General features: G+C 42.4%; 1 protein-coding gene across 1 annotated transcript in view; it reads left to right on the top strand.

The window, feature by feature from the left end:
* Positions 1–25,154, top strand: part of SYN3 (synapsin III) — a 205,755-nt gene that overhangs the window by 155,404 nt on the left and 25,197 nt on the right. Inside the window, exon 8 of the mRNA XM_083860411.1 lies at positions 16,407–16,469. Within this exon, the coding sequence (XP_083716537.1) occupies positions 16,407–16,469 (63 nt within the window). The remainder of the gene's footprint in view (positions 1–16,406; positions 16,470–25,154) is intronic.

Here is a 25,154-nt window from a genome sequence, read left to right as displayed (position 1 = left end):
GTCTTGTAATGGCATCCTCTGTATGTGTCTTGTGTAGCTTTGAGTTTGAATTAGATAGTGTCCTTTGGCTGGCAAATTTTAATGGCATTTCCCAGAAATAACTCTGGCCCATCCAGTAGATTTTGACTGCTTTTTCTCAGCCACATTTTTACAGCCATGTTTGCTGTCTTCCTAAAGAGTCATCTTCTTAAGATCAAGGAGTTTGGCTTATCAAACCCCTGACAATCCAAAACTCTGCCACCCTTACCCATGGTTATCTTACTGCTTAATATGGTTCATATGCTTCATTTTTACATGGAAGTCAGTACTCAAATTCCTATGTTGCAGCATCCTGGTGAGCCACAGATATCAGGCTAAATTCTAAACTATTAGAAGCATCCAGTAATCCAGAACCAGCTATTGGCAAAAATAAAGCCACCTCTGAGTGATGTAGAAGTATTCACCTGAAGAGTCCCCTAAGCATAATTTCCTGTAATCACTGAGCAGTGGAGGCCACAAAGTCACAGTGTCCACACTTCCACACACCATCACTCCAATTACCATTCCTCAGCATCTTAGAGCAAACCAGGCTCATCCTTTTCCGTGGCCCCCAACGTCTGCTGGCAGATAACAGGCCCTTTTTAAATTCTTCAAGTTAACCTCCATATGCCCAGAGAGCATTAGCTCCAGTAAGGTGAGGATTGCTCTTCCATTCAGTGAATTGTCATAGCTTTTGTTTTCTACCTGTGGGCACCAGAGCATTAGCCAAAATCAATTTCATTCAACCAAATCTACACATATCCTGTAAATGTATATATTTGACCTGGTCACCGGCACTGTCTTTGTCCTCAGTGGGGAGGAATACAGGTATTACTGTGGAACAGCTATTCTCAGCCTGAAGTATATATCTCAGATAGTTTGGACAAACCAGGCTCTGAAACCTCCAACTGATCTCTACTGATATTAAACTTTGTCCAGACTGGCTGCTGCAGATATAAAAATGAGATTCATGGGTGTCTAATGTTGGGTGATAAGTAACAGATTAGAGGAGTGGGACTGAAACCTGCTTTATTCAGTTTCTCTCTCCCAACTCTTCAGCTTAAGTAACACAAACTTGGATACAAAAAAAGGGATCTATCTGTAACCTTTAAATATCTTCAAGCTTTGATTATGGAAGAAAAATAGAATGCAACAGGGGCATTTTCTCCTTGAAGGGATGCAGTGGCTGGAAGGATGCAGCTACCAGGTTCCAGTTTGCCAAGTATCTGCTTCACAGTGCATTCTTAGACATAATGCTGAGTGCATCAAATATTACTCACATTTTCCTAACATTCCTTACAGACAAAAAAAATTGTGTAAAATCACCCCAGTGAAAATCAAAGCAGGGTTTGTGTCTTATTGGCAGCAATGGAAGAAAGGGTTGCGCCTTTTCAGCTCTGTAGACAAAAGCCAGAGGTCTGCCAGATTTTCTAGTTTCAGTTTAACTGTGGGAAAGGAGTTGCAGAAGAGAGCCCAAGTTAGTGAAGGCTCATCTACATACAAAACATGCATTAGGCAGACTTGCAGTTGTTCATCATGTGCTCTGGGCTGGCAAGGAGAGACATCATCCTTCTAGCACAGCACCAGGCTCCAGCTGATCCACTGCCATCTGCAGGGGTGATTGCCTCAGGCCCAGTGCTCCCTGTCAGGAGTGGTGAAGTGGCTGTGCTCTGGCAGGGGTGTAGCTGCAGACATGGGCTGTGCTTGCATCATGCATTGCAAGAGTGATTACCACAAGAGCTGCTGCCTTTTGACCCTCACAGTGAATACATGGGCTACATGGCACTAGGCTGGTAGGCAGCTCCTTCAAAATGATCTCTTGTTTGCCTGGGAATGCCGTCCCCATTGATCACTTTCCAGCTGGCTTATATTGATTTAGCTTAATTCAATGCAAGTGTTTTGTATGTAGTAAAGGCTCCGTGAATGTTCCCATGAAGTCTAAATCAGTTCTTCTGTCTCTCTTGCTCTTTAAATCCCATTGTCACTCACATGTGGGTTTCCTGCACTCAATACCTGCCTATTCCTGGAGGGAGCAATTGCCAGGGGCTTAATTTTAGAGAGGAATGCTCACCCTGCTGTCTGGGAATGAAGCCTGGCATAGCCAGCTCCAAAGACTAGACACATTTCTTGCTGAATTTAAAAGACATCTTCCCCTTGACTGGGATTTGCTATTGTATCCCTTTTTGCTCTTATCTTCCCTTTCACCATATGGGAAGGCTCAGATGCTTTCCAGACTCTTTACATCTTGGGACTTTTTCAAATGCACTTGCAAAGGTACCAGCAATTTCTCAGTTCTGCCTCTTGCCCTCTGCAGGTTGCTGAGCTGACTGTGGATGTGGTGGATTTGATGGAATCCGTGCTTAAATAACCCATTGTTTGACTCTCTGTTTACACAGAGCCCTGGCACTCAGCACAGACCTAAAAGAAAGCTTATTTTTAATTCTAATGAACTAGCACAGAAGGAGAGAGTTCTTTGCCTTCTTCCTTCACTTCACATAATAATTCTAGTCCAAATGAAGGACTCCATTTAAATATAATAGAAGAAAGAATTATTTTTCCTATGTGCCTGTTGTTTTTCTAAGAAACATATGTGTTTGTTTATTTTTAGATTATAAAATGCAATTATTGTGTTCTCTGAAGAACACAAGTAAAACTAAAAGCACATTGAGTCAACTTGCGGCTTAATTTATGTTAATTAAACTATTCAATGGGAAGGATGTTCCTAGTTAGGTTACTTCAGTGGGATCTGGATTTGATTCTTGGCTCTGCCACAGATTGCCTATTTGATTCATGGCAAGTCACTTAATCTCCCAGTGTTTCAGTTCTTCATTCCCCAAATGAAGATAATTCCCCTTCATCATCTCTGTTTTGACTACAAATGCTTGAATTGGGATGTGGTTTGCACAGTATTCAGCATAATATACTCTTATTTATAATCATATGTATTGATAATAGGTCATTTTGTCTCCAAGATAAAACACATCTGCAAGTTCTTCCCAATGCATGGACTTGAAAACAACTCTACTTTCCACCACACCCAGACAGGCAATGTCAGAGCTCTGTCAGATCATGCACAAGACTGAGTTTTCCTCAGTGCAAATAGGCTGATCTCAGGTTTCCAGATCCTAGGCTTTTATTCTGGAAGTTAAAAACTCAGCTTCAAGAAGATGTTAGTTCTTTCACTGCCTCCTTAGATTTCATCTAGGCTAAGGATGAAATCTCATCAGAACTGTTACTACAGATCAGGTCCAGGGCTGTGGGTTAGGTAGAAAGAAATTCTGGCTTGAGCACACTTGGCCAGCATGCCTGGGAAAACTCCGTGTAGTGTGACTGGCTGAAGGACCTGCTTCACTCTTATGCTTCCCCACATCTCCACCTGTCAAATAATCAGTCTCAGAATGCTGCTTACACTGGGAGCATCTACTCCTGGACTTCCCCAGGATCTACCTCTGACTAGCCAGGTAAGTTTAGGAGCAGTGATGATTTTCTGTCACATGGTGTATACTCATTTGTGCTGACCATCTTCCCGCTACACCTGCACTCATCTGCTTTCTTGTTTATTCACCAGTTGTGTTTTGCCTGGATGTTTGCATTCTGATTTTGTACAATGCCTAGTGCATTGAAGACCTCAGCCCTAAGCTGGCAGCACTGAAGCATCAGTTACCAGAGGAGCTGCCCTCTGTCTTCAGTCAGTGCTGGCTTTAGCTGAATCATTTTCGCAAGCTGATTGAGTCCATTGAACCCTAGATCTAAGCCCTTATTTCTCCAAATCTGGGAACTTAAACTATATTTGCAGTAAAGAGGGTGAGCAGGAGCCAATGCATGATGAAATTATGCTTTTATTTTATTACCTGACAGCACTCTGACAGACTGCATTTCACTGTCATCTGCAGTCACTACAAACCTCTGAAAAAGGCCATGGTATCTATGGGGCTTCCTCCCTTCTTGCTGCCTGTGTCTCCCTGAGCCGTGTAAAGGGTCAGCCCTATGATCTTTCCACCTCCAAAAAGTCCCAGTGCTGGCACACTTCTACAGACCAAAACTCCTTTCTTCACTTGACATATATATTGTACCATCCTTTGCAAATGTGAGGCACATCTAACATGAGGTTCACAATGTGAGCTCAGAGTGCTAGTGCTTTGGCTGCCTGGCTAGCTGGGTTTGGGCTGCTAGCTCACAGAAAAAGAGGAGCCCCAGCCTTGCACTACTGTCAGAATACATGCTGGGTTTTGGCCCCACACCCCAAATGGATTTCCACTAAATGACACACTTCCCATAGCCTACCTGGCAAGCAAACCCCTGTCCCAAGCATAACCCAAAGGGCCAAAGTATCCATTCTCTGCTGGCTTTTGTGGTTGTGTTCACAGAGAGGAAGTAGTGAGGAATAGCAGTAGCACTGATCATTCTTAATATCATCTGAAGTCACTATATACTCCATTCCTTACAAAAATTTCCTGCACAATTTAAATCTACCCTCCTTATTGCTGTATGTATTTGCCCAAATGCATTTTAAGCTGCATAATGTAACTCACTCATTTTAATGCTCATGAATAACACAGACCTCTCTTGCTGGCTATTGCTTGGGAGAAAAGTTCTGGCCACCAGCTGACACTCCCAGGACATATCAAACTAATGAGGCTGAAATAGTGGTCACTGAGGTTCAGAGCTGGTTCAGTTTGCACCTGGGTATTTAATTCTTCATGTTGCTGGTTCCCATCAATAAGCTGCAAGCAAAGGAGAGTGGTAGGGAACAAGGATTAGGGTGGCCATAGGCATCTGCCTCCTGCAACACTCACACTGAATTAAAGCAAACAGCCTCTGCTTCATCCCATTTATGCAACTCCCTAACAATTCACACCTATTCCATACAGCCATTTCTGTCTTCCTACTGATTCACTGAAAAGTTCCTGCTCACTCTTTCTGTAAACTCAGCATCCTGTCTTGTGTTGAAGTTACAAGCTAGATGTTAGCTTAGCCAGTGATTAATACTTTGAAAAGGTCAGCTTTGAATTTTGCTGCCAAGTTCACCCACCTCTCTGGGAAACTCCTTATACATCTTCTCTTCCCTTCATAACATATTTGCAGTTGAAAAATATTAAAACTGATATACTATTTTATATGTTGAAAGCACATTAAAAATAATCTTAGGTGCTGGGAAATGTTTTAAGGCTGTGCTTGGAGAAGAAGGAACCTGTTTAATCCCCTGCTCACATGGATTACTTGTAGCTCTGAGAATCTGATCTCTGGCTCTCTATGCTCTCTGTGTACCATCTAACCACCTCTCAACCATCCCAGTGGATCTAAAGAAGTGAATTCAATATAATTAATGTCATCTTTTTGTGGGGACACAGAAGGTTTACACCAAATTTTACAAATGAAGTGTCCTTATTCTCGCTCAGTCTCAAGCCAGACTTTGTAAACTTGGACAAGTAGCCTCACCATGTTAAACATTAACAGTCTGTGTCAGATACTGCACAGCTTAGTTTGTCTGAGTTCTGTCTGTGCTTATGTGTGTGCAGCATCACCAAAGAAGCTCTGCTCTTCATCAACAAAGGCAGAGTAATCCTTTTGATAGGTAATATTTTAGAGAATTTGATCTTGGATCCTCTCACATAGAGAAGTACAGTTAGGAGTAGGCAGATTTTGCCTGACAGTGTTTTGTTTTCTTGTTTCTTTTGAAGTAACAGAGGAAATGTGGGAATCATTTCTAAATTGCCCATGCTCCAGCCTGACAGAAGACACCCAGAAACAGATAAAGACCAACAGCTGGAATATATTGGAATATATAATTAGCTTATGGCATAAAAGAATAAAATCACATATAGAAGTCATTTGTGTCTCCTGGCATTACTTGGCAACCTGGAAACTTTGGGGCAAATGAGGTCTGTGGTCCCAGGCCAGTGCTAGTGTGGCATGGAGATGTGCCACTCTAGAAGGAAGAGTCCCAGCCTCTCCTTAACAACCTCAGCTGAGACCTCACAGATGTGTGGGAAGAGACGAGAGAGAAAGGGATCAGTGGCTTCCCTCTCTCTCTCTCTCTGAGCTTTCCCAGCACTGCTCCAAATTCCTGAAAAAGCTTGTTTCTCCCTGCTGTGGGGACAATTTGAGGCAGCTTTGGTCCCTGTTCCCCTGAGAGCTTGCATTGTAAGCTGTGAGAGGCTGCTGTGAAGCTGCAGCCTCTCAGCCATCCCTCCACTCTCAGTCGGCCTCAGCTTTGGGGATGAAAGGCCATCTTAATATGGGTTGCTTAAAAGTTACATAATTGAGCAATAAAACAGTGAAAATACCTCAAGGTAGGAGAGGAATTTGAGATAAACATTCTTTACCAGATATTGCAAAAGAAAGCATGGCCTCATCAAATTGGATGAGCTGACTCCCTTTGCGCTCAGTGTGGCCAGAGCTCCAACTCTTACATGTGCAATGCTGTGCTGCCACAGTAATGAGCTCAGGACAGCATTAGTCTCATGAAGTCAGACAGCTGGATTGATGGATGTAATCAAATTTCCTGTCCCGGTTACAATTTTACCATCCAAATCCTCAATTTAATCAGTGGCTGTACTCATAGTGGGATTTGTTTCAGGAGGGATCCCATTTACCACTCCCAGTTTCAGAGAGCTGGTTAATCCTCCTGTGGGGCAGTGTTCGCATATCATGCCTCATAAACTCCCTATGTGAGAGTTTAGAAAGAAAGGACAGGATTTGTCATTAGTGCCCTGTGAGCGTGTCTTCGCAGAAGGCACAGAGATACCCAACCAGATGGCTTCACTCCGCTAACTTCTCACAGGTGGAGACAGAAGTCCAAAAATATACAGCAGCAGCCAGACCTCTGTAGGCCAACCCCATGCTCCTTCCCCAGAAAGGTCTGGGAACAGAAGCACTCAAACTCTCCCTGCACAGGCTGTCTACATGTGGCTTTTTTGCCACATTCATCCAGCCCTACATTTTCAAGCTCCAAACTGGTGGGCCTGTATCATGATGTGCTTCATGAGCCTATCAGCCCAGAGAATCTACAGTGTCCCATTGAGGTTATGGAAAAATGTGCTCTGTACAAAGGACCAGAGCAGCATTTGTGCTTTTGGGAACCCCTTCCACCAAGGACTATCATTAGCCCTGTGTGGTGCAGGATCAGTTTAAAATTATTTTACTTAGAGCACTCCATGGAAATCCCCTGCCAGTCACCCTCCTCATGTGCTTTTTGTTCTGAGAATCAACAGGCCTCAAAGGGGAGTCTCAAAAGAGGCCACATCTGTACAGAGTTTACTTTCATCTCCACAAGGGTTCCCAAACAATGCCAGTGCCAGCCAGAGGTTTATTGGATAGTATGAGAACCAAAGCCTTTCTTTGCCTTCTGTTCATCCACTAAAACCTCATGAGTCAAAATTAAGAGGATAGGAGTAGGAGCTTTAGGAACCTGTGGTTTCTCACAAATGCCTGAAGCTAAGTACTAATGAGAAAGTTTCAAAAAAAAAGAAGTCTGCAACCCATCACCAGAGCCACAATTAGAGACAAATTCAATGTGTGTTGCTTTACATTTATGATGCAGACAAACTAATTTAACTAATTAGGGCTGTCTACAAAATCACATGAAATAGCACTCTGTACTCAAGGCCCAGTATTAGAGATTCTTGCTACTGAGGTCCAAAAGTGCACAGATACATAGCATGGACACCTGCTACTCTCTGAGGATGGAATTAGCCAAGCCACTTCTTCATGGGAAGTTTTGAATATTTTCTTTATTGCCCCACCCACAACTGATGGATGAAAACCAATCAGTTGAGAAATCTGCAAGGATAAGTGTATACAAAACTCTCTTTGATTTCACAATTAAAGAAACAAAATCAAGAAAAAAATGAAAATTCCATTTGGCTTCTCCCATTTGAACCTTATTTTTTATACATTAACTTTACAGCTTTTATGTAAGCCTAAACAGTTAAGGTGTGATTTATCTCCTTTGAGAAAGCAAACTATTTTCTTTGTGCAACAGTTTGTTGTTGTTGTTGTTTAAAAGGTACTCCTGCTCCCCTGAAATTTGGTTTGAGTATTTTGATAGCAGCAGTTTGTGCAGCACAGAAATTCTGCAGAGATGTTCAGCCGCTGCATTACTGCGGTGCTGGTCCTACCTCCATGAGAATGAAAGCCATGACCACAATAGAAAACTTCAGCAAGTAGTTCTGAAAAATAATTTAATGGCATGAAGTTTGATGGGAAGAAAAGAGGTAGAATTGTATTAAAGAAACGAGTTTTTAAAGAAACCCATCTTTCCAGACTAGTTTCAGACTTTGGCAGTGCCTGCTTCTTCCTCTAACCAGAGTGTCTGGCATGAGCTCTCTGCTGAACCCAGTGCCCTTCTTTCGGGCACATCCCCAGTTACCTCCATGTGGGTTTCTGCCCACATTCCAAAATCCTACCTGGATACTGTGACAGCCTCAATACTGTGCCTGGGGGAAAAACAAACACCTTCCTGTACTGGGCATGGACCAACTCACATCTGTCTTATTTATCCCTGAGAAGTGGAGATACTGCCTCAGAGATGAAATCATCTCAGGTCTCCACCTCTATTTCCAGTAAAGGCTGAACCCTTTGTCTCTAGACAAACAGAAAGAGTGAGCTCACAGAGACCACAGCATCCTTTGCACTCCAGGCTTGCCCAAGGTAAAGAAGAGGGTCTATGTGTCACTCCAAAAAGAATTTTTCTGCTTCCTGCTTCTCACCATTCCTGGCTATTGCAGCCTGTGGTACATCAATGTGTGCTCAGCAGGGGAAAATTGCCGCTGGCCAAGGTGGTGGTTGCAAGATGAAAAAGACTGATCGACACAGTGGTTTCTTCTGTCTTCATCTGAATGCTTTCACTTCAGGAACCCCTTCCTTCCTACAGCTGGGAAAGATGTAAACAGAAGCCAGTCCCAGCTGAAAATAACTCTGCCTGTGTCCTGTGTGGAGTGTGCTTGATCTTCCTTCTGCTTTTTACTCCAAATATCAAACTAGATTGTCTCTCAGCACTGAGGTTGTAGACAATCAGGAGCACAGGTCACCCACAGTTTCTTCCACTTCACTGGGAGCTCTAGTGGGTTTAGCAAACAGGTGGAGCAGGATTGTATCTTTTCATATGGAATGAGACGCAAGAGGAAGACAAATACCCAAGTGGCGCCAGTGTGGACCCATGCCCCTGAAGCCTAGGTAGGAAAATGTATTTCTCAGCTCTTGAGAAGTTTGAAAGTTTTGGATATCTCCAAAATCCTCAAGAATAAAACATGGAGAAATTAAATGCATGTTAGAAAATCTTCCCTTTTGCAGTTTGAAAGCATTCCATGTCCCATTTGGATTAGGGAAGAAGTTAATTAGTGCTCATTCACTGAATCATTGAAACATGATACTTCCACCTTCCAAAATATAAAATTTTCCCCCTGGGACCTCATTCTCTTTCCCAAGCAATTGCTGAATCTGGAGAGATTGTGAAATATAGCCCTTCCTACAGTTTTTGGCTCCTACTGAAAACATGTAATTTGAAAGTTCCCAAGAAATTTCAAAAGACCCAGAGCTAATTCAAACATGGGATATAATGGCTGCCTTTCATGTCCTCAATGTCTCCAACATGAGCCAAGAATTAGTCTGGATAAACAAGAAGATTTTTATCTGGAGAAAGAAGCTTGAAACTGTGAAGCACAAGAATGAGGAAGAACAGAGCTCATACCTGGCCTCCACCTGCTCTACGTGCCTAAAAAAGACAGCACAACAAATTCAGGGTTAAGAAGACCTGTTGCCAGTGCTTAACTCTATGTGCAGTCCAAGGAGCATGTAAATCCATGGAACAGGACTTGGTGCCCGCATTTATGTCCCAGAGCACAAAAAGTAGGGGATGTATTTCCCTCCAGACCACATTAGCAAAGTATTTGAATTCCTGCATGTTCCTAAGGGCTGAAAAAGTTGAAAATATGATCTAGCTGTAAAATAGAACAAACTGAACCCATAGCTCAAACATTTCTTGTGTGAGGCAATACCTAATACCTGACTTTCCAGGCCAGCGGGCAAAAGAAATGTGGTGTAAAAATCTCTGGCTGTAAGCCAAAAAAAGGACCCAACATGAATTCAGTCTGAAAAAGGTAGTCAGTGGAAACTGTCATATGGGAATGATATGACATCTGGCTACATGAGATAGACCATTTGTGTGTACAACCAAAATGAAACACTAATGTGGGAGCAAAGATAATACATCATGCAAGATAAGAACTACTCTCCTGCTCAACCCAGTAAACCAGACAGAGGCTATATTAACATCAGCAAACCATACAGTGCCAGGCTCATTCTCTGGCAGCTCTCTCATGGCCCAACCATGTCTGTGCTATCAAGCTCTTCTAGCCTCCAGTGTTCTGTGGGGCATGTCTGCAAACTTATGGTGGTTCTATGTTATGCTTGGGAATTGCTTGGGAGAAGCTTATTCATCTTGATCCAGAATATGCCAGGGATTGGTCTAACAATTTAACAGTATAGGCAAATCAGGGCCAGTGTCCTTGCTATGTCATTGTTCTATTTACTTGTATAGATATGGCATGAGATGCCAGCTGCAGGTTGATACTTCCCGTAATCCTCATTCTTCTTTATGTCCAAAGTCCCTCCTGAGGCATTAATCAAGATTATTAGCTGTGCTTTTAAAAAAGTATAAAAAATAGATCTTTCAAAGAAGTCCGACTGTGACTGCCTGGTCCTCTGTGCTGCTATTTTTATAGCTTTCAGTGCTGAAGAATGACAAGAAGGAAGGAGGCAGTGATTCATTGCCCAAGAGCTTTCAGGAGCCCAGAGAGTATTTCAAATGTTCCAGTATCCCACTGCCTGTACCAGATAGCACCCATGGCTCATTCATTGTTCATGCCAGCATCTGACATGGCAATGCCAGGCAAGTCTGCACACAATCATTGGCACTTACAAGGGCATGAGGTTTACAAGAAAATTTTGGAGCCATTTCTGTGGCAGGTAGATATTTCTCAGTGAATGTACTAATAAGCCCAGGACCTGCTTCTCATTTTACACTGACATAAATGCACCATTCTCAGATGTGCTACAGAAGATTGTGAAATCACAACTAAGCCCTTGGAGTTGTGTGGGGGCCTCCCAGCTTTGCAGTCAGGGCACATGGCTTCACTGTGTGTAAAGTAACATAAGAAGTAGAATCAATGACGAAATGTTCCAGTTTGTGCTTCCCCGTTTTTATTCACTTCCATGAGCCATTCTAACCGCAGCAAGTGTTAGGAGCCCTGAAACATTGGTTTGTGGTTTGTTTACTCGAGGATGTGGGGATTAAGTTATGCTGCTGTTGGGTTTGGTTTTTCTCTTTTGTTGTGCTTTTTAAAAATAATGGGCGAATCAAAGGATTTTTTTTTTTTTACCACCCTGCTGCCATCTCGTCCATCAACTGCCTCACTGCTTCAGATCCCACCTGTATAAAGCCGTCATGATCCAGCTGTCATTGAACTCCTCCTACCACATGCATCTCATTGCTCTTCTAATCATACCCCCTATCTCCTCCTTCCTCCTGGCACCTTTGCAGATATCTACTCCTCCTCAGGATTTACTTCAGCCATCTTGAAAGCAGTCTTGAGGCCCTCTTTCCCCAGATAATGATTTTTTTCTTCATTGTGCTCTAATTAAAATACAGTAATCAACACACAGGTGTGTGTCTTACAGGAAACCATATCACATGCAGCCCTGATCTTGCCATGCCTGGCAAGGCTGGCAGGCAACCGGTGCTGATCTTCAGCTCAAGTTTTTAGTAAGATAGTTCCATAAACACAATGGCATCATGTTATGACATCATTATTTTCCTGTAGGTTTGAATCAGCTTGCTTGCTTTTACAGGAAATTATATGTTCACAGCTCCTTTAACTTCACTGACACCAGGGAAGTGCCACACACATTACTTCCAACATTTAGGTTTCAAGTGCATGAACAACATTCCCATCATCGATTAGGTACCCACCCAAAACAGACTTTGTCATCATACAAGTGAAAACAGCTAAATAAACATAAAAATCAAGTTTAGAGTATAAAAGAAAAATTCAGAATATTACTTCTGGGGGAAGGGTGAAGGCAAAATTACAATACCTTGTGCTATGGGGCCTTCTGGCCTGGCTGAAAACAGTGGATGCTACGGTAATATGATGCCAATGCCAAGAGACAAAAGTTTTAATGACTCCATCTCCCACCACCCCAAATCCCTAATATTAACCATGATGTAATTGCAGCCTGCACTATTCATTTTAGCATTGTTTGGAAGGGTTTTGCAGAAGAAAGAATAGTACTAGAAACTGAAAGTTCATTGTACAACATTAACTAGATAATGTGAACTAATGCAAAAACTGCACATAACGGAAGGAAATCAAAAGAGACATTCTACTTTGTTAATGGACTACAGGACAGTACAAAATATCACAAACCTAAAATCAGCATCTCTCTTGAAGGTCTCAGTGAAATAGAAGAGTCAAAAGCATTGTATTTATGGGTAGAACAGGTTTCATAGAATCATGAAATGTTAAGGGGTTGGAAGGGTCCTTAAAGATCATCTATCATCCCTACTGCGATGTACAGAGACATCTCCCACTAGACCAAGTGCTCAAGGCCTTGTCCAACCTGGCTTTGAACACTGCCTAAGTTTCCTTCCTTCAGATCAGTTTAAATCCAACTCTGTTCTACTGCACCACCAGTAAAGAATAGAGAAAATATTCATAAATTCAAAAGAAGTACTGAAACCCTCATTACTTGTTGGAAAGGAGGGGCAGAAGGTAAAGGGGAGAGTGTCACAGTTGACAGCCACGTGTTTTCAAATAAAGGCTAATGTGTGCATACCAGCACCCATTTTACACACCACTGCCAAAACTGATAAACTGCAAAGTCCTCGTTGCAGTGACACTACATACAGAGCAGAGCCCTGAAAATCAGGCTGAAATTATACACTATGGGCCATTGGTGTTCTAAGTTGGAAATTACTTCCGTAACTCTCACTTTGCTACTACCAAAGACATGGATGAGTTCCTAGTTCAGGATTCAAACTGGTCTTTGACTCTTAACAGATACCAAGCTCTAGACATACACCAAGCTCTAGACATTTATGTCATCCTTGGCACTTCAAGGCTTTGTCACAATCTCTGGGAATACATTTATAAGATTTTAATTCAAAGGGTGAGTTATGCATATGAACTAACACCCTGCATAGGATCACTGAGCTAGTGATCCAATCCAAAAACCTGGCAACCTCATCTATAACGGTCCTGTCAACAGTTCATGCACATTTTAAAATGATCAGTGTGTTTTTCACTATTTTTCCGAGAAGAGCCTTTGCAACACATACAAAGACACAGACATATGTCTTCACATGATTTCAGTAAAAACATGCTTTTCTTATTAAAATGTGGTGCTATTCTGTTATTATAATAATCTTCTTTCCTGGGAAATTCATGACTCAGCATATATAAATACTCATCTCAGGGGTCTGCCCTTGTGGTGGCTTTGGCCACTCACAGAACTTCTCACTGCGTTTGTGTGTGAATTACATCAGAGTTGTATGTATAATAGATTTTCCCTTATTTTGGCTTCCCTATCCATCTGGGTGCTTGCCAGGTGTGCTAGCTGGCCAACTTATTAGGAACAAAAATGGGACTTGAGTCCCAGCATGACTCTGGTGGAAGCTGGAGATCTCCCTGTTGACTGTAGTGGTATTCAACTACTTCCACCACTTCAGCAAGGGCTTTCCAGTGGGTAGCTGTGGACTCTGGTTGCTTTAGTTGTGTGGACTGTGGAGAACTTTTGGCTACACTTAAGCACAAAGGGTACTCCACTGTCACTAGATAAACTCATTGTGTAATGCAGCTCTGTGCATGTGCCATGCTCTCTTGTTGGTGCCTCCCTAAGGCAGTTTCACGTACGTGGAAATCTGGTGGGTTTTCAGTGGCAGAGGCAGATTCTTGGCTAACCATGCACCAGCATTTCTCCGGAACCACAGCTTTCCCAGCAAGGCTACCACATGTTCACAGTCTGGATTTGTCCTCACCTCAAGCCCCAGGTGCTACACCAAGGCCAAGCCGCATCTGACCCCCAACACGCCCTGACACTGGTCACCCCTATGTGGGATAAGACCAAGCCTTAGTAAGAAAGCTGAGTTCATGTTTCCAAGAAGCAAAGAGAAAGGGAGAAGTTTGCACAGCCCATTGTCATTGCCGGTGGTATTTTCCAAACTAACAGTAAACTTGGGCTGTTTACTGGATCTCAAACTTTTTTTGCATGTATACAGGAAAACAGATGCTTCCCATCCCCAGGTCTCATGCCCAAGCAAGCTCCCTCAGCAACATCATAGGCAGGGGACAAAAAACAGGGCAGCAGAGACATTGCTTCCTGCCTCTGTCTGCTTTGAGCAGGCAATAGAGCATTATCTACCTCGAACACTTTTCTGGCCTTCTTGCCAGGGTATCAGGCAGGCTCACAGCATGCAGTTTGTTTTTCCTGCTCCGTAGGAACAGCTGCTGCCTCTGCTCCCAAACAGGGAACAGAGGCCAGGGCTTGCAAGCACTTTGGCTCAAACAAGGCACGTGGGGCAGAGATGAGAGAGCTGGGAAGCAAGCCCCATCTCCCAGAGCCTGAGCAGGTGGGTGCCCCATCTACTAGGTGACATTTCATCTTCCAGCATTAAAGGCCTGGCATGGTCCATCAGGAGCCCTATCTTCAGTAAGTCTCAGGTGCAGTCCTCCAATTGATTCATTTATGTTAGCATAAATTAAATTTCAGGCTCTTACAATGAATTAAAGAGGCAAAGGTGAAATAGAGTACAAACTCATGTGCCTGGACATACACTTAAACATTTGACTTCAGGATGGCCACCTATCAGTCTCTTGTCTCTTCTTCTGAATCAGTAGTACTGGCCCCTGCCTGTGCCGGGACTGTGATTTATTATGCCATTCTGTGGTCTGAAGGCTTTCTGCCTGAAGAAAGTGACACAGGCTGCTTGAGGACATGATGCACTCACTTTTCCCCTCTCCTGTGACATTTCTTTATATAAGCAGCTGAATAGAAAAACATTTAAGTGTTCATTACTAATTTTGTTATTTATAGCGAGCTGCCACAGATGGAGACTGAAGCACCATTCTATCGTTAGGGCATAGTGCATGCCTGTCCCTACAGACAATTGGTAATTAGCACAAGAACAAGTTGTTTATCTATTCTCAAACTTAAATAAATAAGAGACTCTTTTATCCATCAAAATTCAACAGCTTCACTTTGCCAGATCTCTGGGTTAACTGTTTAATGAATAGAGCTCATGGCTTTGGGCACTTAAGTAAAGATAAAAGTGTCTTTAAAGGAAATGAAATACGTAATAAAAAATAACCAGCTATATACTGAACAAATAGCATTTGGATCACAAGACTCATGAGCACAAGACAAGATGAAGGTCACAGGGATGCCAAGCAGAAATGGCCAAACCATTACATAGAGAAAATGTGGTGCATATATCCTACTTACTCCTGACATGTGCACTTCCTACCAGTAGAGCCACCCAGCTCTGAGCTGATCACTCCAAGTAAATCTTTGCATGAGCATGAAACTGGAGAAGAAAAGGCAGAGAGGATGCTTGCAGTTCTTCAAGTAAAATCCCACGTGGGCTCTAAGATGACCTTGTATGCCTTGGGTGGCAGGACCCTTCCCAATGGAAACACCACACAAGACAGGGAGAAAATATGACTTCTTTTTTTTAAATTGCTGATTCCAATCCTTCTTTGTTTTCTTTTATTCACTATACCCACCCCTAAAAGTAGAGAAGAACTAGTTTTATGAATAGATAGACTCTGTGAGTTCCACCTAAGGGTTGGCCCCACTTCCTACTCTCCTTGTTCCCCCACCCTCCCTGTGGATGGGAGGAGTGCACTTCCTATTAGGGGCAAAGCAGTCCGTGTGGAAAAGAACAAACCACCCTTGTCTTTCTCACCACTCCAATGTTTTCAGCATCTGAAAATGTTTGCTTACTCAAGCTTGGAAGTGCAACAGTGTTTTACATGCATATAGGTGCACACAAATCCTTATGTACAGGGTTGGAAAACTGCTATCACACAGCAGAAGTGAGTCGGATCAGAGGAATTCTTCCAGGCCTCCATTTTCAATCATATGGAATCTAGTAAAGCGCTATTTGCTCACTGCCCTACCATCTAGACAAACTTCATTTGGACTATTTATTGTCCAGTTTACAGCATCCAGGAAGGGGGTAAAAGCTACTAAATAAAAGAAAATTATTCCAAATAAAGTGGCTGGAAAAAAACAAAACAAAACAAAACAAAAAACAAAAAAGCGCAAAACAAAACAAAACAAAAACAACACCACAACCCTAATGAAAGGGTCCTTCTTTTTTCTTTCAGCTCGCAACTCCAAATTTTCCTGTAGTGGTCAAGCTGGGACATGCCCACGCTGGAATGGGAAAGGTAAGGGAAAAAAAAAAAAAAAAATATATATATATATATATGGAAGCAGATACATATGTGGCACAGCATTCCTGTGATTACACATGGCATGTGACCAGCCAGCCAAGGGGTTAAACCTTCCCACAATCTATCTGGGTCGCACTGGCTGTTCCTGTGGGAGAAAAGGCCTTTTTCTGCTGTCACGCACTTGGAGACAGGCAGTGGGATTGGGTTGGAGGCTGTCTGGGATGTGGGAAGGGGGGTGGTGAAGCATGGGGGAAAAGCTGGCTGGGCTTAAGTCATTAGGCTTGTCTTTTATACATTTTCTCTCCTCCTGAAAGTGGTAGTGTTGTTTATTCAAGCACCTGTAAAGTGCAGCTATACTCCATAGCACTTACAATGAGGAGCTGTAGCACTGGGCTTCTTGAGTGTATTATGATGACCTTATTCATAAAAACAGGAGCCCTTAATTTATTTTTTTCCTCCTTGCAAGGAAGAAAAAGACCTTACAAAGCAGAGTGGCTGGTTGCCTGCCAAGGAATCCTGACAAACAGTTTGCTACCCAGAAGGACCTGTTTGTTTTTCCCAGGCTCTCTGGGATCTTTATTCCCCCAGTGAATTAGCAACCCCTGCTTCTTGGGGTGACTTGGCTCCCTTTTCAGTGAGGCATCACCAGCACATTTCTGCTGCACTTGAGTCTTCTCTTTCTTGCATGTATCTCTTCAAAAGGCATTGCCTATCTGTCTAAAACCTGAATTGTTCAGAAGTACAAAATTGAGATATCAGCTCTGAATCCGAATGTGTTGTACATGATATGCCTGATACGCCCATTGCAGTGCCTCCCTAGAGCAGACAGACCTTCTCCTGGCCTTACACTTTACCTGAAAAATATATATAGTTATGCCAAATTTAAACTTGGTACAGTTTGTTTGCTTGTGCTCTGGAAACGGAAGCCCTTTCTGGCTTGCTGGATTACACATGGAAGATCTAATAATCTTTCTTGCTTTGGTTGCAGTGTTCCTCTGTCTGGCTGGTAGCTTCTAGGGAGGAAGTGGGCACAGATCCCTGTTTCAGTGGTGGAGCTGGCTTTCAGCATCAAGGAAGAAACATGTAAATAAGCAGAAAATGTTGATTAATATATTGGTGCTGCCTAAGTTAAGCAGGCAGAGGTGTCATTGAATTAGAGTGTGTGCAGACAGCCTAGAAGGTCCTTGTAGAGAGCCACTAACTTGTTCCTAGGAAGGATTTCATTAGCAAAAACCAAGCAGGACAAACGAGGAGGAAAACTTCTGCCTTGAGACCCTGCAAGCTGGCGTGTCTCTGACTGCTCTGCCATTTCACCTGTAATGCAGGAGGGGCTTCATGTGTCTCACACACCAAGGATCCTTAGTGGCTACACAAATGAGGGCAGAATCAGAGAAAATTACTCCAATCTTAACAGCATTTCCAGACAAAATTCTCAGCAAAACACTTAGCCATTGTCTCCTGCACCACACACCAGATCTTCTTCCACCTCATACTTTCCTTCCCATTTTATTCTTTAAAACTGGTTTTTCTATCACAAGATACGGAGGAAGAGAGTTACTATTCAGACTCCTGGCACAATTGTACTCAGAGGCACAAGGAGGGTATGTAGGAAGTCATTCCAGATAAATAAAGATAGGCTAACAGCCAGCATCTTAGAAGAAAGAATTGATCTGAGCCAAGTTTACTTTAGTCCGTTATGAAATTAGCGACTACTAGCAAAGTCTGGATGTGCATTTGGGCACAGTTTCAACACTGCTCTATTCAGTAGCTGGGGAAGGTACAGGAAGCAAGGGTTGTTGACCTTATAGTTTTAGTTTGGGCCTCTTTCCAGATACAAACAGCCTGAAGGAAGGTTGAGACTGATTAAATTTTCTCTCTTCAGTCTCACTGCATTTCATTGCACAGAGCAAAAAGAGAAGAAAGAGATAAAATAAAGAATAAATCAGTTTGTTTAAAGCACAAGTAACAAGAATTTGTTTCATGCTTTTTTTGAAACATTAGGGTTCAAGCCCAAGCAGGACTGACAAAAGAAACCATAGAAAATATCAGGAGAAATACAGAGAAGTGGAATTATGTATATACTACAAAAGTAACACTTACAATAAAAAAATCAAACCTACAATAAAGTAATGCAGAAGAGGGAAGTTCCCAGAAGACATGGTGTTTTTAACCATCATAATGCAAAAGCAATACCCAGTGAGATTAGAGAGAGCTAAATTATTTCCTTGCACTGGTCTTCAGAAGTAGAGATGATACAGGAAATAGCAGGTCTTTAGCTATAAAATATACATAATATGAAAAGAGAGAGATGCTTTTTGTTAATAAAGATGCTAATTGTTAATAAAGCACCTGCATCAGGTCATGTTTAGTATTAAACCAGTGACTGGAGAAACATAGGATAGAATAACCAATGTATCAGCCAAGGTACACATGTGAGTATTAAAACAGTACTTACTGCAACAAATTATACCAAGATAGTGAGCCATGTATTTGTACCTGTAATTGATGCTTCAAAGGACATGAGCATTTAGGTTACAATGTTATTACCAACAGAAATTGTCAAGGAAGTACTTACATTTTTTGTTGTTGTTGTTATTAATGATAAAATCCCATGTAATGGGAGGCTCTAGCATGTAGAAGAATGAGCAAAAATGGGAAGTCCAGGCACTGTTATTCTTTATTTGTCTGAGGCAGTGGCCAGGAGCCAGAAGAATTCTGGATGCAGAAAATGCCTCTTCCCCAAAGAGCTCCACCATCTGCTTTCAGGGAGGTTTGTGTCCTTCACAGTTTTCTTCAATTTCTCTGTGCTACAAACTAGAGGAATTATAATGATTACCTGATACTTATTGCTAATTCATGTTCATAACATTCTTGGCAGTGTAAGTGCTGAGTGTTTATTATTTTGCAATAATTGCTAGAAGGACCATGATTATAACAGACTTTCATTTTCACATATTGTTTGTTTTGACATAATTTTCACAAAACTTACTCACCACATTTTTAATCAGAGGGCTGAACAAAGAATCCTCAAAGCTCAAATGAAAAATAACCATGTTAGGACTTCTACAAAATAGGCTCTGTTGACTGCCTTCCTCTTAAGGGTGGGTCAACACAATTGTCTTTAGCTTGGGAAAAGAACAGCTAATATTAAGGATCAGAATCAAAAGGGGTGGCAGTATACCATTCATGAAAAAAATGCTCTTGCCAAGTGATGTGTGCGTGTGAGGTGCACATGGAGATGGAGTAAACAAATTTGCAATAAAAGGCATTTTTTAAAAAATTTCCATTGAGAAATGCAGAAACAACAGCCTCTATTGACTTGAACAGAGATACCAGTAATAGCCTTCACCCAGGAACAGACAATCTTCTAATCTAAAAACAGAACACATGCCCCTCAGCCCCTCCCATGATCATTGTTATCCTCCTTCCAAAATTTGGAATCACATCATATTTCAGTGGCACTGGAAGATCATAACAAGTGCTCTCTATGCTGCTGGCCCTGTGCAGTCTCAATACAAATAAAATATTTGTAGAAATACTGCTTAGACAACTGTTTACAATGGAGTCAGCACAGAAGCACCTTTCTCATGTTGTCCTTTCTCATGTACTTAACTTGCCCAGACTCACAGGATCAACAGTACCCAAGGAATCTTCCAAGGAAACCGTGGATGGACACTGAGAGGAGATGTCTTTCCACGTGCAAAACAGAACTAGTGTTAACCCAGAAGCTCCTTAGAGGTCAAGGCATTTTTAAGCATTGTGGAGTTTGAGCCTAGCTACCCCAGAAATGATTGGGGGTCTCTGTTGAATAGGGAGAGCACTGCAGTGAGAAAGGAATAACACTTCTTCCTGACACCGGATCTCATAATGCCAGAGCCCATGGAAAAGAATAAAGCTCTGAGTGTGTTAGTAATTGCCATTTGTGTGTTAACATGACCCTAAAGTGCCCTAGGAACAGAGCCCAGCACTGCAAATTCACTCAAAGAGCCTCTTCACCTCTTCCTGATCAGATTATGAGAAGGAAACAACTGCCAGATCTATAAAGAGAAGAAAACCAGTATCTGTTCATGTGACTTTACACATATTATATCAATTTTATATATATAGATATGTGTGTGTGTGTTTTGCTACTCCTACTTTAATTTTAGACCTCTCTAATTAGGTCAGTTTAAGAGTCACCTCCTGTCCCCTCCTGCCCCATAATTATGAAAACACCTTCCCAGTACAAATCATGGCTCAGATGAATTTTTACATTGTAGAAGAAAAACTTGTTCATAATAATATGGTCAGAGTTATTTTCTCTCTTACTGGATGGGAAAGACTTCTCTGCTTCTTTTTTTTTTTCCCCGGTATAAATATAGCCCAAACTAAACAGAGCCACTCTGTAATGTAAAAATACTGCAAGGTTTTTATCAGGAAGGACAGCTTGTCACCTTGTCTCTCTCAGGACTGGAAATAGAATGTTCCAAAAGTGAGAGCTTTGAAAATCCAGTGTGCTAAGGAGGAAAGGAAGGGAAAGGGCTGCCTCAGTTTGTCAAGGAACAAATATTTTCTTTTAGAGAGGACAAATAATGACTTGACATGTAACATTCATTCACAACAGAGCAGCCCAATCATTGCATTCCCACTGACTCATGAGTGAGGATGTTTGAAATGTCTTGAAAATAGCAAAAACATCCCCTTTTCTTGCACATCAGTCTGAAAGCTTTTGCTGGACACAGGAAACAGTGACTGACCCAAGGCACCAAGGACCACAGCAGCCAAGACCTGGGCTCTGTATTAGGAAGGATCAATGCATTAAAGGCAGCAGATGGGGAACTTCAGTGTGAGGATAATAAGGAAATGCAGATGCCATTGTGACTTCATTATTTTGGGGTGGGTCAAAGTTAGGCCTCAACTGATTGTGCATCAGTTGGATTGAGTATTTGCTGAGAAGAAGAGCATAATTTGGATTAGAGGAAAGGAGAGGTTCAAGGAAACCATCTGCACTGAACTGTTCCTGAAGACCCATTATCCTAAAATGGTAGGGTCCCTACAGAAAGGCTGAGAGCAGGTTGAGATGGACAAAAAATCACAAGCTTTGTATGGCTGCACCAGTTCCTCTGGAGGAAAACACTCAGACCATGCATTTTCACAAGCAATGTGGTCCAGCCCTGGCTCAGCCTTGGACACTCATTCTGGACACAGAAAGTGCTTCTGCAAGTTATCTCCAATGTGATGTGTGTTTAGCCTGTAGGGCAGAGTTAACCTTAAAGGCAGAGTTCACACTGGATGACACTCAAGAAAGGCAAGGCTAGGGCAGTCCTAGCTGACTGAGATAATTATGACACTTTGGCTAACCAATTAAATTTTCATGTGGCCACATAATGAAAGCAAAAGGGGACTACAAAGCAATACCTTGCAGTGCCTAGGCTAAAGATGAGGGAGGAGAGCCATAGCCCTGGGACCCTGGTGTCCAGGAACATCTGGGATGTACAAAAGACAGCAGATTAGGGAACTGTGAGACAGAGGAAGCAGAAGTTTCTACCCAGATAGATCCCTCACTGAAGGAACCTGTGCTCAAAAATATCTCAGGTGTGGTTCGGACTTCCCAGGAAATTGCCACAGTAGGGTTTTAACTCTGCCAGAACCAATCCAAAATCCTGCCTTGCAAAAAAGGCCTCAAAATGAGGTCTACAACAGAGATGGAGCATAATGTTTCTTCATGACCTGCCCCTTGGACTGCCATCCAGCTAAAAGCAAAGAGACCAGTGCTTCTCAGGCAGGCTGAGGATGGCAACAGGTAACAGATGCAGGTCATGTAGTAAGTATCAGGCTCTGAGATGCCACCATAGGGCAAAGGATGGTCACATCTCTGTGCGCATGTCCCCAGCAATCCAGCCAGACTCCCTTTTCCAACAGGGAACATGCTAGGGCATCACTGGTGCCTGGGTTAGAGAAGAGAGACGGAAGGGAAGGAGGAAGTTTCTTACTCAGAAAAGGCATTTGTCAACACACTGGTCCTAACCCTTCTTAACAGGTCACTAAAATGCTACAGCAAACAGCGACTTATGGTTTCAGGATGAGTCTATTGCTGCTCAAACAGGCAGCACAGCTAAGCAAACAGGCTGGGAGGGCAGGGGCTGTGTTTGTACTCTCTGTTTGCACTTCTCTATGCAGTTAATGGGATATAGCATTTATCCTAAGAGAGTTGCAAAATAAAAGAGAGAGGGGGAAAATGGTTTCTTTTCAACTTCTTTTATCAGTTTCATGTATTGGCCAACCTGCCATTTTAGAACACAGATTTGTCTCTTGTTAGGTAAATTGGTAACTTTGCTCTGGATTGATTTTTGATAGTACCTTCTTAAATAATGCCCTCTGGTCACACTACATCCACCCTGGCTTTGGTTATGTCTGGGAATTTTTCTTCTGTTAGGAAAATGGATATCTTATTGGCATCTCAAAGGGTTACAAGGAAGGAGGAAATGAATTCTACAAAATTTTAAAGTAAAAAGCTAATAAAATGGGGAACTCAACAGATAAGGCAGGAAAATAAATCTAATTTGACTGTAACATGAGTGCTTCGTGTTTATGAAGTAACAACCATACCCTGGGATAAACCAGCATTAACCCAGAACATGGCTGCTATTTTGTCAAATTTGGCTGGCTCTAACAATTAACAAATGGTGGCTTAGATTTCAGCTTTGGTGTGGTTATTATTTTGATGCTTGGTGGGAAATAAGGCTGTGATCTCCTACAAGGGGACTTCTGTGAGTTGCTTTCTCTGAAAAGTCCATGGGAAGTACTCTGGCACAGGCCAGGGAAGATGCCAGAGCTGTTTCCTGAGGACTGTGCAGTGGTGTAGCACTGTGGGAGTCATCTTTATTTTTAATTTCTTAATTTGTGTCCTTGGTGAGTCTGCCCTCTTTATTAGCCCAGCCAAAAGATCTCAGACCCACTAGAGAGAACACTTTCAATTGCTTTCCGTCTCTCCCCATTGGGAAGGGGTGGTGGAGAGGAGGAAGAAATGTCCTCCCTCTTTCCACAGCACACTGTATTTTTGAGGAAGCATCATATTTAACAAGATGAGCTCCTTTCTAGCAATATCAATATGATCTAATTCCAGTCTGGAGGGGGAAGCTGCATCCTTTTCTCTGCTTTGGGTCAAATGTTCCTGGGCTGTGGATGCAAACATCAGTTTGGGCCCAAAACATCTGTTGCACAAGCACAGCACTTTGTTTCAAATCCCACAAACGTCCTTGTTCCAAGTAGGTCATTATATAATGGCTTTTGTATTTTCTCACTCCCAAAAGGGTCCGGGAGAAAATGTTGTAACACCATGTCAGTGTCGCCTGCCCTTGCGGTCCCTCCTGTGATCATCTCATCTGGGTGGGACTCTCTTGCTTGATGTCATTCAGCTCAGGGCAGCTCTTATCAGTGCAACAAAAATACCCAGCTCCAACACAGCCTGCATTGTTCCCTCTGGTATTTTGCAAGTCTGGGCTCTGGGTTCCCTCTCTCATTCTCCCCACTGCCTTCGGGGCATTCCTACCACCTCACCCTGCCCAGAACATCCCCACACAGACAGAGAGGGAAAGAACACAGTCTAGAGCAAGGCTGCTCCTCCTGGATGCTGTGTAATGGTTGTCTTTACATATCTCCTTTATATTTGTTATTTCCTTTTTTTTTCCTGTACCCTCCCTTCCACAAGATGACTATCATCACCCTCTGCTCCTTTCTTCAGCAGTTCCTGGATGGTGAGAGCACAGCCCTCACCACAGCAAAAGAGAGGACTAGAAGTATTTGGTGGTCAGTAACAGGAGAAGCAAAGACAAGTTCTTTTTCATATTCAGGCATCTAGAAATGGTCACGGGTCAAACTGGTTGCACTTTTCACCTTCTCCACAACTGTTCAGTTTTTAGAGCTTTTCTGCAACAGGATGTGGCTGAATCTTTGGCCTGTGTGTAAGCTGGCACTTAAACAAAACAATCTAAACAGAGCAAAACGGGTTAGGAACAAGCTTGTCCTCTGTTTCCTAGTGAAGATGGCTCCCACCCTCCCATGGCTGAGAGCAGATACATAAAACCACTAGTTTGTTCTTTGCAAAGAAACACCAAATACCATTGCATGTGCTTCTCCAGCTATCTCCACAGAGTTTGGCATCACCCTCCTTTAACACACAGTGATGCAGCTGAGAAACTCTTCTGGAGAAGCGACCAATGGATTGTCACCATCAGTGCACACTTAGCAAAGCAGGGTTGGAATCCTCAACTGTGGTCTCAAAGCACTACCAAGACATAAAGTGAGACTAATAGCATAAAGTCACTCATTTACTCATCCTTTTCTTACAGTCGTGGTCTTTTTTCCACAAATTAATCCACCCTTCCTGCATATGTCCAGCCCTAAGGAACAAGACTTGTACAGGTTTCTCTGATGCACCAAACAAGTGTTTGCCAATATACTAAAAGCCATGGTTAAAGGTATGAGTGAGGTGAAGTTGTCCACTATATTCTTGTTAAGTTTTGATTTCCCAAATCAGTGAGGTTTTGTAGAGCTTTGATTATATCATCAGAACTTCTGCTGTTTTGGTCATTCCTCATTTCACATTTTTTTTAATTATGAGACAAATTTTCCATAAATTAATACAGATCATTTAAAAGCCATCTTCTCAGAAAAACTGTAGCTCAGAGGTCTCAACTG

Source organism: Zosterops lateralis (genome assembly GCF_965231275.1).
Source record: "Zosterops lateralis genome assembly, chromosome: 4".
Taxonomy (NCBI): domain Eukaryota; kingdom Metazoa; phylum Chordata; class Aves; order Passeriformes; family Zosteropidae; genus Zosterops; species Zosterops lateralis.
This window is presented reverse-complemented; position numbering and strand designations above follow the sequence as displayed.